Below are 17,876 nucleotides of genomic sequence, written 5' to 3'. Positions count from 1 at the left end.
CTCCAACAGGAAATGTGCTGCGAAAGTAAGAAGTATGACTCCTGGGGGGGCTCCACCTGGCAGCCCCAGTGCAGGCAGGCAGGCGGTTCGGGTCTCCATCCCCACCAGGGACAAGCAGGAGCAGGGCGGGGGCAACGGCAGAAGCTGGCCTGGCTCACAGGCCCGGGAGGCGTCAGGCCAGGCCAGAGCCGCACACCGGGGATGCTCCATGAACGGTTGTTGAAGGAAAGGCAGTTAATGGCACCGGAGACCGAACACCAGAAAGGCAGTGACGCCAAACCCAGGAGAGCCCGCTTCACTAAGGATGGCCGGGGGCCTCTGGGCTCCGCTGGGAGGGTCAGGTTTGGCTGGCTTTGGGACCCAACCCACCCCAGCCGGCTGCAGCGGAGCACCCAGGGGGCTCATGAGTCCTCCTGGGCGGAGGGTTTAGACGCCGGTGCGGCCGGGATCTCCAGCCGGTCCGCACTGTGGTGCACAACCACCGCCCCGAAACCCCCTCCTCCACCCCTGGATCCTCATCCTGTCACCTCCCCCCACCATGGGACGGCTGACGGCCGGCGCGGGGAAGGCCTCCTATCAGCCTCCTGGCCGCCCGCACCCGACTCTGAAAAAGGGGTTCTGGGCACCGCCGCCTCGGCCTCCTTGGCCGCCTCCCCTCCCCCGTGTTCCACCGGAAAAGTGTCGGGCCACCTGTGGGCCTCCCCCACCCCTGCCCGGGCTGCCGGGAGTGCGCGCAACGCCCCCGCCCCCTCCCCGGGGGACCAGACTGAACCGCGGCGGCTGGCGCTGCGCGGGGGAGCGGGGCCGGCGGGCGGGGCCTGGGCCGCAAGCCGCGCCTCTCGCGCTCGAGCGCCGCCTCTCCGGCCGCGACTGAGGGCTGCTGCGGGCTCCCGCTCCGGGGCAGTTTGGGCTGCGCCGCCAGGCCGGGGACCTGCGTCCGCTGGCGGTAAGTCAGGGCCCGGCCGACCCCGGCGGGCGTGGGCGCGGGTATGGGGCCCTCCCCGGCGCGGAGGGGGAGCGGGCGAGTGGGGCGCTGGGCAGGCGGGAGGAACCTGCGGGAGGGAGGCTGGGGGTCGGGGTTGCGAGCAGCCCGGCCCCAGGGCTCGCCTGCCCGCCTGGCCTCCCCGCTCCCCGGCCCTCCCCAATATTTCCGACGGACGAAGGCGGGAGAGCACGGAGACTGCAGCGGGCGCCCTCCGGGGCTGGGTAGTCCAGGGTTGCGCAGGCGCCGGGGGCCCATCGCCCAACTCTAGGTTCCCCCACGACCCCTCACGTGGAAACTGGGGAGAGTCAGCCTTCCAGACTTGAGAGAGCTGGGATCTTGGCGGCTGGCAGGAAGGAGAGAGTTAATAGCCCCGGAGGGTGACCACGGGACGGGAGCCTGCCACTGGAAGAGGTGAAAGCACCTTGCTTGGCATAAATTATGCAAGCACTGGAGATGCCTAGGAGCCCACTCCCTGCGCTGGGCCGCCCTTCCTTCCCTGGGGCCCAGGACCAGCTCCTACCTCTCTTGCCGGCTCAGAGTGCCAGGCTTCGCCAGAGGTCAGCCCGGTCCGTGCGCCTGGCAGAGAAGTGCACAGCCCGCGATTGGCCGAACCCCACCCCCCCCAAACCCACTGGCTCCTCTCAGGGCTCCCTTCCGCTTGACCCCACTAGTGTGGATGCGTTAGTGTCCAATGCCTGGACTCAGCCTGCTTGCGGGGAGGAGGAACCTGGCAGCAGTCAGTGATGATGCTGGCCGTGCCAGCCGGGGCCGGCGGCTGTGGGCACCAGAACTTCCTTCAGGACCGCTCGGAGCTCCTCCGGCGGGATTCTCACTTTATGGAGGAGGAGACCGAGACTCCTTCCTCCCTGAACTGCCTGCATCCGGGCACAGGCCCCAGGGGGGCTTGGCGCTGTTCTTGGACATCTGCGGCTCCTTCTCTGTGCCCCAGGACGTCAGGCCTTGCCCAGAGCTGGGCATGAGAGACCTGAAGCCCATTCTCCGGGTCTTCACCAGCCCCTCCCAAAATCTGTCTTCTCCTTGGCATTCTCCTTCCTCCCAGTGCCTAGGAACTAGTGCCCTCCCCCACCCACAGCTCTCCCCTGCAGAAAGCACCAGACTGCTCCTCCCACACCATGCCTGAAACAGAAGTCCAGAACCCCAGCTGGTCGCATTCTGAGAGCTTTCTCCACCCCCTGCTAAGGATCTTTGCCCAAAGGAGTGTTCTGGCCAGCCCCCAGGGGCTCACCCCCGTCCGCCTGAGCCTGGGCCTATTCCCACTGGGGTGACTGGTGGCACACTGCTGGGTCCCCCTGAGCCCCCCTCCAGCCACCAAGAGCAGCAGATGCTTCTGGGGTCCTTGTCTTCAGTGCTGCCCCTGGACAAATGGGAGAGCCCTGAACAGGCTCCCCCAGCACTGAAGCTGCCTGGGCGGATGCTCAGCTAGATAAGCCCTGTGCTCCCAGCTCAGCTCTGGGACTCCATGGCAGGCATGGCGCTGGTCCCATGGAAAGTTCTGGATGCAGAATATTACCACCCACCGTCCCTCCAGGGCCCTTGAACTCGAGAAATTGATAAGAGACCAGACAAAAATTCCAAACAAGCCTTTATAGGTGCTGAAACTGCAGCACAAGGAAGCAAAAGCAAGAAGCAGGTACCCTCACCCACTCCCGGAGAGGAGCTGCTTCCGTCCTGAAATGGAGAGACAACAGGGGCGGGTCTGTGGAGGGAAGCTGGAGGCGTAGTTTAGGTGGTCGGTCCCACTGCTCGGTGGTGCTGTGGGGGGGTCCTGAGCACCGCCCTGCTTGTTCTCCCAGCACCTCAAAAATGTAGTTTGTTTGTGACTTCTTGTATCCTTTTGCCCAAGGTGTGCATAGGCATTGTTATTTTTAGTCACTTACAGTTTCTTTGTATTGTGTTGCTCACTGGGACGTTTGTCCAGGTGCAAGCATTCTGGTAGAGGATCCCAGGTCCTAGCCTGTCTCACCCACGCTGCCAGGACCATAGGCAGGGCCCACTCCCTTGGCCTGCCTTTCTGGGAGATTCTGAAAACCCTAATGAGTTCCCTTATCTGACCTCTAGCCCTCCTCCCCCAGCAACAAGTGCCACAGACTTGGGGAAGGGTCTCAGCCAGGAGTCTGCGCTGAGTGAGGGGTGGGTTCAGAATGGAGCAGAAAGACCATCTGTACTCTGGCCTTGTTTCTGGCACCTCCCACCCCCCCATCTACAAAGTGGGGTTGCCAACTGTTCCCCCAGGGCCAACAGCTCGGACCCCATTGGGAGAAGCAAGGCCCGCCCCCCAGCACGCCATCTCATTGGAACAAGGCTGACTGCAGCTTCCTGAGAGCCCAGCCAGACGCCTGTCCCTCCAGAATGAAGGTCTTTCTGCCGTTGCTGCTGGCTGCCCTCCTGGGCGTGGAGCGAGGTGAGGTGCCCCGGGCCCCGGGCCTCCAAGCTGGCCGTGGCCGTGTCACTGGTGCCACTCACTGCCTCCCCTGCCCCGACACTTGGACATTGCTGGAACCCCTCCAGGGCCAGGGTCTGGTGTCCTTGTCCTTCCAGGTCTCCAGCCTGGGCCCCACGTACCATAGGGGCCCCATCAGTGCCTGCGCAAGAGGGGGTGTCCTCAAGCCTCTGGGTCGGGGCCGGGAGGGGGCACCGGAGGACTCCCCGGCATGAGACTGCATCCCTCCCCTGCAGCCCACTCCCTGGTGTGCTTCACCTGCCAGAATGTGCAAAGCAACTGGTATTGCCTGAAGCCGACCATCTGCTCCAACACTGACAGTTACTGTGTGACGGTCTCTGCATCCGCTGGCCTCAGTGAGTGCGGGTGCTGGGTGGCCAGGCTCACCCCCAAGCCCCCTGACCCCTCCTCCACTCACAGTCTCGTTTCTGGTGGCACAGAGAACGTGGTGGACTTGGGCTACTCCCTGTACAAGTTCTGCTCCCCGATCTGCGGCTCCACAAGCCTCAACTTCGGCGTGGCGTCCATGGATACGTCCTGCTGCCAGAGCTTCCTGTGCAACATCAGCGCGGCGGGCCGCGGGCCGCGGGCCAGCACCCTGGTGCTGGGCCTGGGGCTCCTGCTCAGCCTGCTGGTGGCTCTGCTGCGGTTTGGACCCTGACTGCCCAGCCCCGGCTCCCAAAACTCAGGAAGGAAGGAAAGCCCAGACCCAAGAGGTTCTCAAAGCCGCCGCCTCTGACTCCTCACCCTACTAGTCCCACCTTCTCAGCCCTGGGTCCCCACAGGCAGGCCTGGCCCCCTGTACCCACACCTGTCAGCTCCCCCTACCTCCAGGTCAGCCTTGCCACGGGGACCTGGGAACGGAGCCTGAGGATTCGGGAGTCAGAACCGAGTCCCAGGGACATGCTGAGAGGGGGCTCCTAATCCCAGGCCCTCCCTGCCCCCAAGTGCAGAAGATGTGCCGTGTAAACAGGTGTGTGGTCCATGTGCCCATGGGCGTGTGTGAGTGTGTTTGGGGGAGGGGTGGGGGTCAGAAGCGTGTCTGGAGCCCCAAGCACCAGCACAGAGCCCCAGTCCCTGGTATCTCTGCACATGTCCTTGTATTTCACTCACTTAGAGGGTGGCCTTTGGGGAGACAGGGCTTCCCCTGTTCCCAGGTCTAGGCTACTGACCCAGGAATCTGTTCCTGCCCCAGATCCCACAGCTGCCCACCCCCTCCCTCCACCCCACACTCCTGCTGCTTCGCTGCCTCAAATAAACATGTTTCCACCTTTTCTGGCTCTGCTGTGGCCCTCAGCCTGAGACCACCCCTCCCGTCGGGGTCCTAGTGAGGGGGGCAGCAGAGCTCCAGAGCCTCAGGTGTAGAGGGGTCTGACGGTTCCCTGTGATGGGGCCCCACCCTGAAGCCCACTTGGAGGCCCTGGGGGAGCCGGGTCACCCAAGTTCACAGCTAGCTGCCCTCAGCTGGGTGGGATCATTTGATCCTCAGGACAGGACTGGAGTGGACAGGGAGACTGGGGCAGGGCAAGGGAGGTGGTAGCCCAGTTCTAGGTAGGAGGCAGGACCCTGCAAAGGGAGGGATGGGATTGGAAGGGAGGAGACAGCCCCGCACTTTCTGGGACTTGGGCAGGGCTATCTGGGCCAGTCGGGCTGCAAAGGACACACAGCATGGACGGGTCGGGGGAGGCACACAGGAGCTGAGTAAGGGGGAGCAAGGCCCCTGTCCCAAGGGCGTGTGGGAGGGACTCCCCTGCAGAAGGGTTGAGGTGCTGCTCCCTGGGCGGCAGCCCTCCCTGCTCATGCCTACTCCCCGGCAAGCCCCACTGTGGTCTTCGGCCAGCCTTGGACCTCCAGGGTCTGCAGTGGGGCCTGAGTTCTAAGCCAAGGGGATTCTTTGATTAGGCTGGTGGCCCAGGAGCAGTGGATCCAGGACTGCCGGGTGGCGGGAGTGAGCGCAGCAGAGCTTGGCCTGGGCCGGCCAGAAGCTCCTATGTGCTTGGGTCCAAAGTCCAAGGACCACTGTGCAGCAGGGCAGGGCAGTGGTCACTGCAGGGCTCGGATTCTGGCCCATGTCCTGGGCCTTGGTCACAGGGGCAGGTGAGCAGCTCAGCACAGACGGGCCCTATGACGCCCACGAGGGCAGTGTCCTCGTTGCCACCAAGGAAGACTCCAGCCAACACTTGAGATTGAGCACCAAGGCGATGATAGAGCTCCAGGGAAGGGCAGGAGGAGTCTGCCCTGAGAAATCGGGGTGGTCCAGCAGGATGGGGAGGGGAAGGAGATCCAGGCCCAGCCTATGTATTGTGGAAGGATCTAGAAGCACATTACAGCAGTCTGGTCGAGACTGGGGTGATAAAAATATTGAGATTCATTTAGGGGTCAGACCAGCATTAAAAACCAAAACAAGAAACAAAGGAGAAAAAATCAGAGTGTCCTCCAGGAATGCTGGTTACCCCTGGAGTCCTGAGTCCTAAAAGCAGAAAGCTCAAGGACTTCCCTGGTGGTTCAGTGGTGGAGACTGCACATAACTGCAAGGGGCATGGGTTTGATCCTTGGTTGGGGAACCAAGATTTCACATGCTACGCAGTGCGGCCAAAAAAAAAGCAAAACCAGAATACTGCTCCCCACGAGTCCAGTTCCACAAGGATTAAATTGCAGCCCATTGCAGCCATCCAGTGGGGAGAACAGGAAGAAGCCTTCTGTGTTTTGGACGTGCGCCCCTAGATAGCTGAGATGTGGGTCTAAAGAAAAATTTCAATGACCCCCAATTCTTGCATCTTCCCATACATCAGTTCAGTTCAGTCGCTCAGTAGTGTCCGAGTCTTTGCGACCCCATGAATCACAGCACACCAGGCCTGCCTGTCCATCACCAACTCCTGGAGTTCACCCAGACTCACGTCCATCAAGTCAGTGATGCCATCCAGCCATCTTATCCTCTGTCGTCCCCTTCTCCTCCTGCCCCCAATCCCTCCCAGCATCAGAGTCTTCCAATGAGTCAACTCTTCACATGAGGTGGCCAAAGTACTGGAGTTTCAGCTTTAGCATCATTCCTTACAAAGAAATCCCAGGGCTGATCTCCTTCAGAATGGACTGGTTGGATCTCCTTGCAGTCCAAGGGACTCTCAAGAGTCTTCTCCAGCACCACAGTTCAAAAGCATCAATTCTTCCTGCTCAGCCTTCTTCACAGTCCAACTCTCACATCCATACATGACCACTGGAAAAACCATAGCCTTGGCTAGATGGACCTTTGTTGGCAAAGTAATGTCTCTGCTTTTGAATACGCTATCTAGGTTGGTCATAACTTTCCTTCCAAGGAGTAAGCGTCTTTTAATTTCATGGCTGCAGTCACCATCTGCAGTGATTTTGGAGCCCAAAAAATAAAGTCTGACACTGTTTCCACTGTTTCCCCATCTATTTCCCATAAAGTGATGGGACCGGATGCCATGATCTTCGTTTTCTGAATGTTGAGCTTTAAGCCAACTTTTTCACTCTCCACTTTCACTTTCATCAAGAGGCTTTTTAGTTCCTCTTTACTTTCTGCCATAAGGGTAGTGTCATCTGCATATCTGAGGTTATTGATATTTCTCCCGGCAATCTTGATTCCAGCTTGTGCTACTTCCCATACATAGAAAGCACTAAAATCATTAACATGAGATGTCTGTCTTTTGTGGTTAGCTGTAAGCTACCTGGTGCGAAGAGCCGACTCGTTGGGAAGGCCCCTAATGCTGGGAAAGATTGAGGGCAGGAAAAGGGGATGACAGAGGACGAGATGGTTGGATGGCATCACCGACTCATTGGATGAGCTCCGGGAGATAGTGAAGGACGGGTGTGAGGGTCACAGGCAGGAAGTCCGGGGGCCTGGAGGAAATAGGCCCCAAGTATCAGACATTTTCATCTCTCTCTTAAGCAGCAGGAGGAAACAAACTACAAGTGTCAATTTTTCCCTTCTCTGTACAAAATTAAAAGGGGGTTTATTTTTAAATTCTGTGTTGCCATGATGATACCTGGTTCCAACTGAACTGAACTTTTCTCAAACCTTGAGCTAACCAATGCTTTTTCTTATGGAAATGTTTTCCTTAAGCTATGTTAAGCTATGTTAATAAACTATGTATTTACCCTAGACTCTCTTCGAGTCAGTTCCACCTAAGACTCAGAACCAATAATGACTCAACAAACCAGTATGTTTTACTCATACAAATGTTCTCCTAATCTATGTTAATGAAACCATATATTTGTATGGAAATCTGCCTTTCTTCAAGATTCGTATCAATCGTTTAATGGCCCAGGATGACTCACCTGGTGGCAATGTTATCTCAATGCACGTTGTGGGTGAGGGGCCTGGTGCCACTCTCCGAGTTTTGAGACATTTCCTTTCTCTAATTAGCAGCCTGCTAGTAGGTATATGTAAAAGGCAATGGCAGCCCACTCCACTGTGCTTGCCTGGAGCATCCGATGGACAGAGGAGCCTGGCGGTCTACAGTCCGTGGGTTGCAAACAGTCAGACACGACTGAGTGACTGAACAACAACACTTGACTACCTGTATTTACCAATCAAAAAAATTCATGTAGATCCTACTTCTCCTCTACCTTTTCAGAACATTTCCTCAGAGCTACTGAGAGGCCATCTCCCAGGATAGAGTCCTCAGCAAAGTCCCAGAAGAAGACTGAAACTGTGTAAGCAGGTAGGTTAGGGAGTCCCTGGAGAAAGAGTCAGGAATGGCTTTCTTGACATAAGAAAAGCCATTTTGTGATCTAAGCCTGGCCACAGCGCTTGCCCTTGAACATGGTCAGTAATCAGTGATCTTCAGGGGACAAAGGGATGCTGGGACAGAGGAAAAGCAGGCAAACGAGTGCAGTGATAATACAAAGCAGGGCCCTGGTTCCTCCTCGGGGGAAATACATGATAATATGTCTTTGAGTTCTGTAGGGCTTCCCAGGTGCCACTAGTGGTAAACAACCCACTTGCCAATGCAGGAGATGTAAGAGACTCAGGTTCTATCCTTGGGTTGGGAAGATCCCCTGGAGAAGGGTATGGCAACCCACTCCTGCATTCTTGCCTGGAGAATCCCATGGGCAGAGAAGTCTGGTGGGCTACAGTCCACAGGGTCCCAAAGAGTCAGACACGACTGAGCGACTAACACTTTCACTTTGGGCTGTATCATCCTTTTAAAGCTTGTGCCCTGCCCACTTCCCTCCTGTTTTGAGACCAGCAAGGCTGGGCAGTGGTGGTGACAGGGACAGAGTGAAGAAATGAAGCAGGTGATTAAATAGTTACTCCCACTAAGGGATCATAAGTAAAGAAAAAAGTATGGAAGACCTCTGTAAGTTAATGATCACTCAAGAAAGCAGGCTTGCTTAGCAAAAAACCACACAACAGAAACACAAGGCATGTCCCCAGACGATGGTGAAATGAGACTCACATCCTGTTAAATCGACTTTAAAACAATGCGCAACGTGAGAGTTTCAAGTGAAGTTTTATTTGGGGCAAAATGAGGACTGCACCCCAGGAGACAGCACCTCAGAGAGCTCTGAGAGACTGCTCCAAAGAGGCAGGTGGGGAAAGATCAATATATATGTGATTTTGGTGAAAGGGAGTTCCTGCAATCAAGCACATATTTTTGCAGGTTTCGCTAGTCATGAGAAGCAGATGTCACCATAAGGGAATTTAGTGCTTTTCCAGATATGAGGAGATGCAAGAATTGGGTTGATAATATCAGCTCCTGAAAACATCTTACTGAAGAAGTGCCAATTTCCCGAGGGTACAGAATGCCTCATTCTTGATCTCCAATGTAAACTCCTTCAGGGAGTGTTGGAGGTCAGCAGCCGCAGCAGCACATGCTTCAATCTTTGGAGACGGCAAGTGCCAATTTGTAGTTGACAGTGACCGCCTTTTTGGCCTTTTTGCACATTTCCATAGCACCAGGACAATCCCAGTTCAACGATGTAGAAACAAGAAGACTTCCCTGCCAGACGTGGAGGAGGAGCTGATGAGGAAAGTTTGACATCTACTCAAGAATGAGTAAGAAGATGGTCTTTTTTCCCTTCCCAACTTCTTCTACATTATAAACAATGTAGCCTACCCAGCTCTGATGGCAGTGCCCCGCCCAGTGGCCCACACTAACAAGCCTTTGCCCTTCCTGTCCCTCTGCCTCCCGCTGGATTCTTTCTGCACTGAAGACCCCACACTCGACTGAGTCCTGAAACACAGGCCAGGCCAGAGGAAGATGCCCAGCTGGACGTGACCATCACAGTCAGGGGACACCGGGAGCCCAGGGGCAGACGGCAGTGGAAGGACAGCTGTGTAACCAATGCTCTATTCCCACGCATGCTAACCTCAGCTTTCATCTCTGTGCAGACTATTTTGCAGGTGATAATAGTCTGTTATTACTCTACCCACAACTACACAGAGAGATGAAAAGCAGGGCTCAGAGCCTCGAAGCCTCCTGGTGACTGTGACCCTTGGAGACCTCCTGGGAGCAGCTGACGGTTCTCTCGATTCCTGCTGCCCCTCCCCTGTGTTGGGGGAGGCTAGGTGGCCCAGACTCTGCAGGAGCAGAGGGAGGCTGCGTGGGGCTGGGCGGGGCAGGGGCGGGAGGAGGAGCACAGGGCTTTGAGTTTCCATTTCCTACAGCCCGAGAGAGGGCAGGTGGGAAGGGGAGGGGCAAGGGAGCCCCAGGAGCGGAAGGGGAGGGGAGGGGAAAGGGGGGCATCTCTCGTGCTCTGCTCAGGACTCTCTCTCCGCCACCCCACCCCCACCGGCATCTGCCCAGGCGCAGCGCTGTCCAGTCCAGGCACACTCTGGTCGGGTGTCCAGATTCCCCAGTCTCAGCGCCCAGGAACCCGTGTGATGCCTGCGTTTCCCTGCGGCCAAACTCAGCTCCATCCGGTCCGGCCCCGCCCCCTCGCCTGCCCCTCCCAGGGAGTCCTGAACCCGCTGGCCCAGGGAGGCGGACAGTCCTGCCCAGCATCTGGCTTCCTCTCATGATGCCTGTTTGGTGCCCACGGCCCAGGCCAGGGAGGACTCGGCGCCCCCTCCTCCCCAATCTTAGCATCACCTGCATTGCCTTGCTGCTGCTTGCCTGTGACTTCCAAGGGCCCAACCCGATGGCTAGGGCCTCTCACTCGCGGGCTGTCTCATGACCCTGGATGTCCAGCAGCTATGGCTGGACCTGACTTTGCTCTGCCCTAGCTTTCAGAGTTCCTCTGGTCCCTGCCTGGCTCCCCTCGGTCTGGGGCAGGCAGGGTGGGACACACCAGACCGTCCCCTGGGCTGGTGACTGAGCCACAGCATAGTGGGACTCCCCTCTCTGAACCCCGACCACGGGCACTTTCTAGGACCCCTGAACAAAAAGGAAATAACCTCAGCAGAAAAGACCCTGATGCTTGGAAGGACTGAAGGCAGGAGGAGAAGGAGACGACAGAGGATGAGATGGTTGGATGGCATCACCAACTCAGTGCACATGAGCTTGAGCCGGCTCCAGGAGTTGGTGATGGACAAGGAAGCCTGCGGTGCTGCAGTCCATGGGGTCTCAAAGAGTCCCACACGACTGAGGGACTGAACAAGAAACCTGAGCAGAGGGTGCACTGTGGGAGGACAGCCCCCTGGAGAAACCTGTGACAGTCCCGGGGAGGAACGCATTTAAGGTCTGGGTGCCAAGTGCGGATGAGGGGTGCGCTAGGTATGGGAGCTGCTGGGACATGGGTTAGCCCGAAGGTCCATCGAAGTAATGTCGCTGCTTTTTAATATGCTGTCTAGGTTGGCCATAGTGAAGGAGGAAACAGACAGATCTGGACTCCATCTTAGGCCAGGCTGCGAACATTAGGCTACACGCATGGTCACCCTCCCAATGGACTCTGAACTTTGTGCCCGGTGTCTATAGAAATGGCATGCCAGGGACTCGCCTGGTGGTCCGGAGGCTAGGAGTCTGGGCTTCCAGTGCAGGCGGCACAGGTTTGATCCCAGGTCGGGGAGCTAAGATCCCACATGTCGCGCAGTGTGGCCAATAAATAAATAAAATTTTAAAAAAGAAAAAAAGAAATGGCATACCAATGGAAAACCAGACCCCCGGATAAAAGAGCCTCAGGACTTGGACTTGGACTCTCCGTTGCCTAAAAGAATATCCTAATTATCTCTGTAACAGAACAAAGTGGTAAATTCCATTATGTTTATCGGGATATGACCACAGGCCTATTGGTAAATGTCCACTCTTTATCTAGTCTTGTGACAAATGAATCATGGGTTAACTTTGATCGTATCTCTCTTTAACCTTGTCCAGACTAGTTTCAAGGAATTTGGGGAGGTGGGTTTGGGCACGTACACTTAGGGTACATAAGATTTTCACAAAAACTGGTCGGGGTCCTTGGCTAAGAGGAGATTCTGCCTTGGGCCCGCTGGTGTGATAAACTGCACTCCACCATTTGCATTGTCCTTCTGAGTGAGTTTGTTTCCCGGAACGCGTGGCTACAACATTTGGTGCATTGGCCGGGAAACTCCTCACTTTGAGGAGACAAGTCCCATTTGAGACTACTCTGAGGCCTTGCAGCTTGAATCTTCTAGAGGGGGGAAGACGCCTCGCCCTTCTGGAAGGATTCTGGGTCTCAACGGCTGGACCTTTCACGTTAGCAGGTAGTGGATGGCAGCAGGGAAACTGAGCACTCAGGTGAGGAGGAACCCACCCGGCAGGGTGGAAGAGGGGGCCTGATCACCCCCCTGGGAGGAACTAGAAGGAGCACAGACCCACAGGGACCTGGAATAGGCAGAGGGCGATTGCTTGGTACACAGGGCCACGAGTGTGCTAGGGCTTAGGAAGGGAATTTGCAAAGGTAATTTAGGAGGTGTGTCCACGCCATCTCAGGGAAAATTATTACCAGCGATAGCCAGGGGATTTTTAGAATAGGAAACTTTCCCTTGTATGCTCATATTCTGCCCTCCCGCAGGACGTGTCCCGTCTGCTGTGAAATTCTTGACCCCCTCGGAATTCTCAGGCTAGAAGGAGGGGGATACATAAGTGAGCATGAATTGGCTTTTCCGGAGACGGCCTGGGACATGGGATATTTAACCCATCTATGTTTTCATCCGCACCTGATCAAGACCACCAAGGCAGAACGGACTTTAAGGGAGAAATAGTCGTGGACCACATGGTGTTCTGGTTCGGCCTTGCTGACTGGCAGGTGAAGACACGCCGATCCCCCTTCTCCCTCTGGGATCTGGCAGGATTTGGACAAGGATGACCTGCCTCTCCCCCGTACTGGACGCACCCACGGGCCCTGTGCTCCACCAGGACCGGAGGCCGCCTTAATGCCCAATCCAGGGCCAGGTGAAGTTCCTGCAGCAGCCGCGGCTCCTCCGCCAGCTCTCCTAGAGGTTGTAGAGCCTCCACCTCGGCGGGCTCCGATCCTGGTGGCAGAAGCCTCTGACCAACACTTCCAGGATCCGGCTCCAGCCGAGCCGCCCAAGTTATACCCTCCTCTCCCAGTGAGTACTGACAGGCAGGGGAGGGAGACCTTGGAATTAAGCAGAGCCTGCGCTCTGCCGGAGAGCCAGAGGGAACAAAAGAGAACACACAAGAGATTTGCAATGCTAGCTGCTGCTCTGGGAAAGTCAATATTGGGCCCTCTGGAAAACCTCCTCTGCCCCAGGGACAGGACAGTCCTTCAACCGGTCCCAACGGAGGCCCTGGGCCCCGTTACAGCCAAACCAGTGTGCCTGGTGCTGAGGTTTTGCCCACTGGAAGAATGAATGCCCTAAGGCAAGGAAGGAAGCTCCCACAGCTGTGGGGCTTGCTGACTTGGAAAGTAAATAGGGCTGCCGTCCCCGAGAGCCCATGGTAACCTTAAAAGTGGGGGACAAAAACATTGGCTTCATGGTGGATACAGGAGCAGAACTGTCGGTAGTAACAAAACCCGTGGCACCACTGTCCGCAAAGACTACTGCTGTAACTGGGGTATCGGGAGAAGAGATGATTAAATCGGTTTGCCAGCCCAGAAACTGTCATATGGCGGGGGCGGGAGGGGCACCAAGTGATTCATGAATTCCTCTACATTCCTGGGTGCCCAGTACGCCTGTTGGGAAGAGACTTGCTCTCCAAACTAGGAGCACAAGTGACTTTCTCCCCTGAGGAGAGGCCCACCTTCCAGATGAACACTGTGACTTATTTGCTTTCTCAGTACCACCCCAAGATGAGTGGAGGTTGCATGAGCTTCCAAGGGAAGAACTGGGTGGGCTGGAAGAGCATGATAGAGAACTAACTCAATTATTCCTTGAGGTCTGGGCGGAAGACACCCCCCCCTCCCCCCAGGCTGGCTAAACATCAAGCCCCAGTGAAAGTAGAACTCAAACCAGGCACCATCCCGGTTAGAAAGCGCCAGTACCCGCTACCGATAGAGGCCTGGGCCAGCATACTACCCCACACCAATAGATTGAAACAAGTGGGCATTCTAGTAGAGTGCCAGTCAGCTTGGAATACTCCGATCCTGCCAGTCAGAAAGGAAGGAGGACAGGACTATAGGCCTGTACAGGATCTCAGGCGAGTCAACCAGGCTACTGTGACTTTACACCCCACTGTTCCAAACCCCTACACCTTACTTAGCCTCCTCCCACCGAGGACTAAAGTTTATACTCGCCTAGACCTCAAGGATGCCTTCTTCTGCTTACACCTTGCCCCAGCCCATCTTTGCCTTTGAATGGGAAGATCCAGTCAGGGGCACCAAACAATAGCTCACCTGGACTCCCCCACAAGGGTTTAAGAACTCCCCAGCCATCTTTGGGGAAGCCTTGGCTTCTGACCTGGACTCATTCCATCCAAAAGAGTATGGATCTTGGCTCCTACAATACGTGGATGACCTGCTGCTGGCTGCCAAGACCAAGGAAAAATGTTGGGAAGGGACAAAAACACTGCTCCAGCTGCTGATGGAAGCAGGTTGCTGCTGCTGCTAAGTCACTTCAGTTGTATCCGACTCTGTGCGACCCCATAGACGGCAGCCCACCAGGCTCACCCGTCCTTGGGATTCTCCAGGTAATAACACTGGAGTGGGTTACTGGGTGTCAAAGAAGAAGGCACAGATCTACAAGGAGGAGGTAAGGTATCTGGGGTTTGTTTTAAAGAAGAACACAAGGGTCCAGACCCTAGTTGGGTCCTGTATACTGATGGCACTAGCCTGATAAAACAAGGACAGTGGCTGTCAGGTTAGCCAAAGCGGAAGGGGCCATCCAGACTGAAAAGGGATGGTAGGAATTGCCAAGTGGCAAATTATTGGTCCCGGAGGAGCTGGCACACACTCTGGTAAGCCAAACACACCAAGCGACCCACCTAGGCCATGCCGCCTGCCCACAGGTCAATGCTGCCTCTCGGCACAGACAAAAACCTCCGGGTATTCAGCTGAAAGGCACGCTGCCCTTTGAACACCTGGGAGTGGACTTCACCGAAATGAAACCTCACCGACACTACCATTGCCTGCTGGTCGTGGTATGTACATTCTTGGGATGGGTAGGAGCTTTTCGTATTTGGACTGAAAGAACATCAGAAGTAGCCCAGTGCCTGCTTAGCGAAATAGTTCCCAGATTTGGATTTCCTACCAGTATTGGATCAGACAATGGCCTGGCTTTTGTAGCTGACTCCATGGGGTCACTGAGGGTCGGACATGACTGAGCGACTTCACTTTCACTTTTCATTTTCATGCATTGAAGAAGGAAATGGCAACCCACTCCAGTGTTCTTGCCTGGAGAATCCCAGGGTCGGGGGAGCCTGGTGGACTGCCATCTATGGGGTCGCACAGAGTCGGACACGACTGAAGCGACTTAGCAGCAGCAGCAGCAGCAGTAGTACAACAAGTAAACAAAAGTTTAAACATAAGATGGAAACTGCACACTGCACATAGGCCCAGAGTTCTGAGACGGTGGAATGAACCAACTGGACACTTAAAGAGACTCTCCAAGTGGATCATAGAAACTGATTGCTCCTGGGTGGACTTGCTTCCAAGGGCTCTGCTCAGACTCAGGATGACCCCACGGTCCCAAGGCTATTCTCCATACGAAACTGTGAATGGGAGGCCCCCTCCCATAATAAAAGAGGTGTCAACAAATTTGCCTCAGGTAAGGGGGGATAGGATTTCACAGAAGACGGAAGTGGGTAAGGTAATAAATTGGGTAACTAAGTTTGTACAAGAAAGGGTGCCGTTCCCCCTTGGGGAACAGATTCATGAGATTAGTGGCTTGGTGACCAAGTATGGGTCAAAGATTGGAAACATGATTTACTAGCCCCTTGGTGAAAGGGCCTTTATGTTATTCTAACTACCCCTACTGCAGTTAAAGTTGCAGGTATTGCCCCGTGGATCCATCACACGAGGCTGAAGAGAACATACCATGCAGACCCAAAAACGCTGAGTGGACTGCACAGAGGGACCCCGCTGACCCTCGAAAGACGAAGACCATCCTTAATAAGAAGGAAAAAAAAGATCCTGGACGATCCCCTTCAGGATGAAGCCACACAATCAACTCCTGCTGCTTGGCCTCATCAACGAGCACATTCCTACGCCAACTTCCACAATACCTCCACTGTTGTGTGGGGTTATGCCTCTGTCTGTGATGGATGGACTTCCCTGGTGGCTGTCACCGCTCCGCCAAGGAGATTTTAAACCACTCTGCTCTTCTCTGGGACACAATCATAACCTCTCCTTGCTCTCTGGGTGTAAGCCAGACCTACAGTCAATAGACTCGGGTCATAGGGTTACATTTGATATAAATGCCAGTGTAACAAAAGCCTAACCTACAACAACCTCTGGTAAATCTACCTTATTTACATGCTAGGTGGACAAGATCTGTGTTTCAATGGTATGAGTATATTGCTGCCTTATTCATACCCTCTATTAGGACAACAGATATTATGATTAAAGTAGAGGCCTTGACTAATTTCACAAAACAGGCCCTCCTAGATAGAACAAAAGCCATCCAAGCCTTAAATGAAGAGCAAATCCAAATAAGAAAAGCAGTAATTCAAAATAGAATGGCTTTGGACATACTCACAGCTCCTCAAGGAGGGACCTGGGCTATAATTAAGGTTGAATGTTGTGTATGCATTCCTGACTTATCTGACAATGTATCAACTGCTTTAGATGACATGAAAAACCAGGTAAAAGCAATGTCAAATGAAAACATTCCTTTCTGGACTTCGGTCCTATCTTGGGTGAAGGGCGATTGGTGGAAAACTATATTTACCATTGTTATAGTTGCCTTGATAGTTCTGCTTTGTGGATCCTGGATTTTACAATGTATTCAATATATCCTTATGAATGATGCTCATAATATGAGTTAAGAGCATCAAGAGAGGGGAATGAAGAAGGAAACAGACATAGCTGGACTCCACCTTAGGCCAGGCTGTGAACATTAGGCTACACGCATGGTCGCCCTCTCAATGGACTCTGAACTTTGTGCCCGGTGTCTATAGAAATGGCATACCAATGGAAAACCAGACCCCCGGATAAAAGAGCCTCAGGACTTGTACTTGGACTCTCCATTGTCTAAAAGAATATGCTAATTATCTCTATATCAGAACAAAGTGGTAAATTCCATTATGTTAATTGGGATATGACCACAGGCCTATTGATAATTGTCCACTGTTAACTACCTAGGCTTTAAGCAAATGAATCACGGGTTAACATTGATTGTATCTTTCTTTTCCTTTGTTCAGACTAGTTTCAGGGAATTTGGAGAGGTGGGTTTGGGCACGTACACTTAGGGTATATAAGGTTTTCACAAAAAACTGGTCGGGGTCCTTGGCTAAGAGGAGACTGCCTTGGACCCACCGGTGTAATAAACTGCACTCCACTATCTGCATTGTCCTTCTGAGTGAGTTTGTTTCCCGGAACGCATAGCTACAGCCAGCATCTTCTAATTTCATGGCTGCAATCACCATCTGCAGTGAATTTGGAGCCTGAGAAAATAATGTCTGTCACTATTTTCATTGTTTCCCCATCTATGTGCTGTGAAGTGATGGGGCTGTCATGCGAGTATATGCTCCTCGGTTCTGTCTTGTCACAACAAAGATTTGGAGTGATGGACATTAAAGCTCTCCTCTGCATGTCATAGCTCTCAGGTCTTAGACAGACCGTGTTATAGCTCTCAGGTCTTGAATGGACTGTGTTATAGCTCTTAGACAAATCAGTGTTACAGCTCAGTGTTACAGCTCTATTTTATTTAGATAATAGCAGGAAAATCCATCTTTGAGGCGTGAGGGCATGTCGACCTAGAGATGCAAACGGAAGAGCACCCCAGAGCGCGGGGGCGGCATGGGAGGTGGTGGTGGAAAGCTTTGGCTCCTCTTTCTCTCCCCCGGGCCTGTCCTATGTAAATTGGGCCAGCCAGGAGTGTTTGTTTTACCTGAGGTCCTCACTCCAGTCCTCGGACCTTCCTTTGTTCTATTTTCTCGGGCTTTT

General features: G+C 54.5%; 1 protein-coding gene and 2 long non-coding RNA genes across 5 annotated transcripts in view; 2 read left to right on the top strand and 1 right to left on the bottom strand.

Annotated features, from left to right (window-relative positions):
• LOC133260254 (uncharacterized) overlaps window positions 1-3,058 on the bottom strand; it is a 54,360-nt gene extending 51,302 nt beyond the window's left edge. Inside the window, exons 1-2 of the long non-coding RNA XR_009740705.1 lie at window positions 2,546-3,058; window positions 1,506-2,405 (exon numbers count right to left, since the gene is read on the bottom strand). This is a non-coding gene — a long non-coding RNA (uncharacterized LOC133260254). The remainder of the gene's footprint in view (window positions 1-1,505; window positions 2,406-2,545) is intronic.
• On the top strand, window positions 121-4,720 carry LY6E (lymphocyte antigen 6 family member E). Of its 2 annotated transcripts, XM_061438402.1 has the most exons (4): window positions 751-946; window positions 3,239-3,407; window positions 3,683-3,802; window positions 3,887-4,720. In XM_061438402.1, the coding sequence occupies exons 2-4, from the start codon at window positions 3,356-3,358 to the stop codon at window positions 4,105-4,107; spliced, it is 393 nt and encodes a 130-aa protein (XP_061294386.1). In that variant the 5' UTR covers window positions 751-946; window positions 3,239-3,355; the 3' UTR covers window positions 4,108-4,720. The 2 variants fall into 2 exon arrangements, with proteins under 2 accessions (XP_061294385.1, XP_061294386.1); XM_061438401.1 differs by lacking the exons at window positions 3,683-3,802; window positions 3,887-4,720 and having other exon boundaries at window positions 121-946; window positions 3,239-3,354.
• Window positions 4,721-9,413: 4,693 nt separating this feature from the next.
• Window positions 9,414-17,277, top strand: LOC133260252 (uncharacterized). 2 transcript variants are annotated; one of them, XR_009740703.1, is made up of 2 exons: window positions 9,414-12,921; window positions 15,751-17,277. It is a non-coding gene; the product is annotated as an uncharacterized LOC133260252 (long non-coding RNA). The 2 variants fall into 2 exon arrangements; XR_009740704.1 differs by having other exon boundaries at window positions 9,414-15,537.
• The last annotated feature ends 599 nt before the right edge of the window (window positions 17,278-17,876 follow it).

Source organism: Bos javanicus, chromosome 14, assembly GCF_032452875.1.
Source record: "Bos javanicus breed banteng chromosome 14, ARS-OSU_banteng_1.0, whole genome shotgun sequence".
Classification (NCBI taxonomy): Eukaryota; Metazoa; Chordata; class Mammalia; order Artiodactyla; family Bovidae; genus Bos; species Bos javanicus.
Note: the sequence above shows the minus strand (reverse complement) of the source record. Positions and strands in the feature narration are given on the sequence as shown.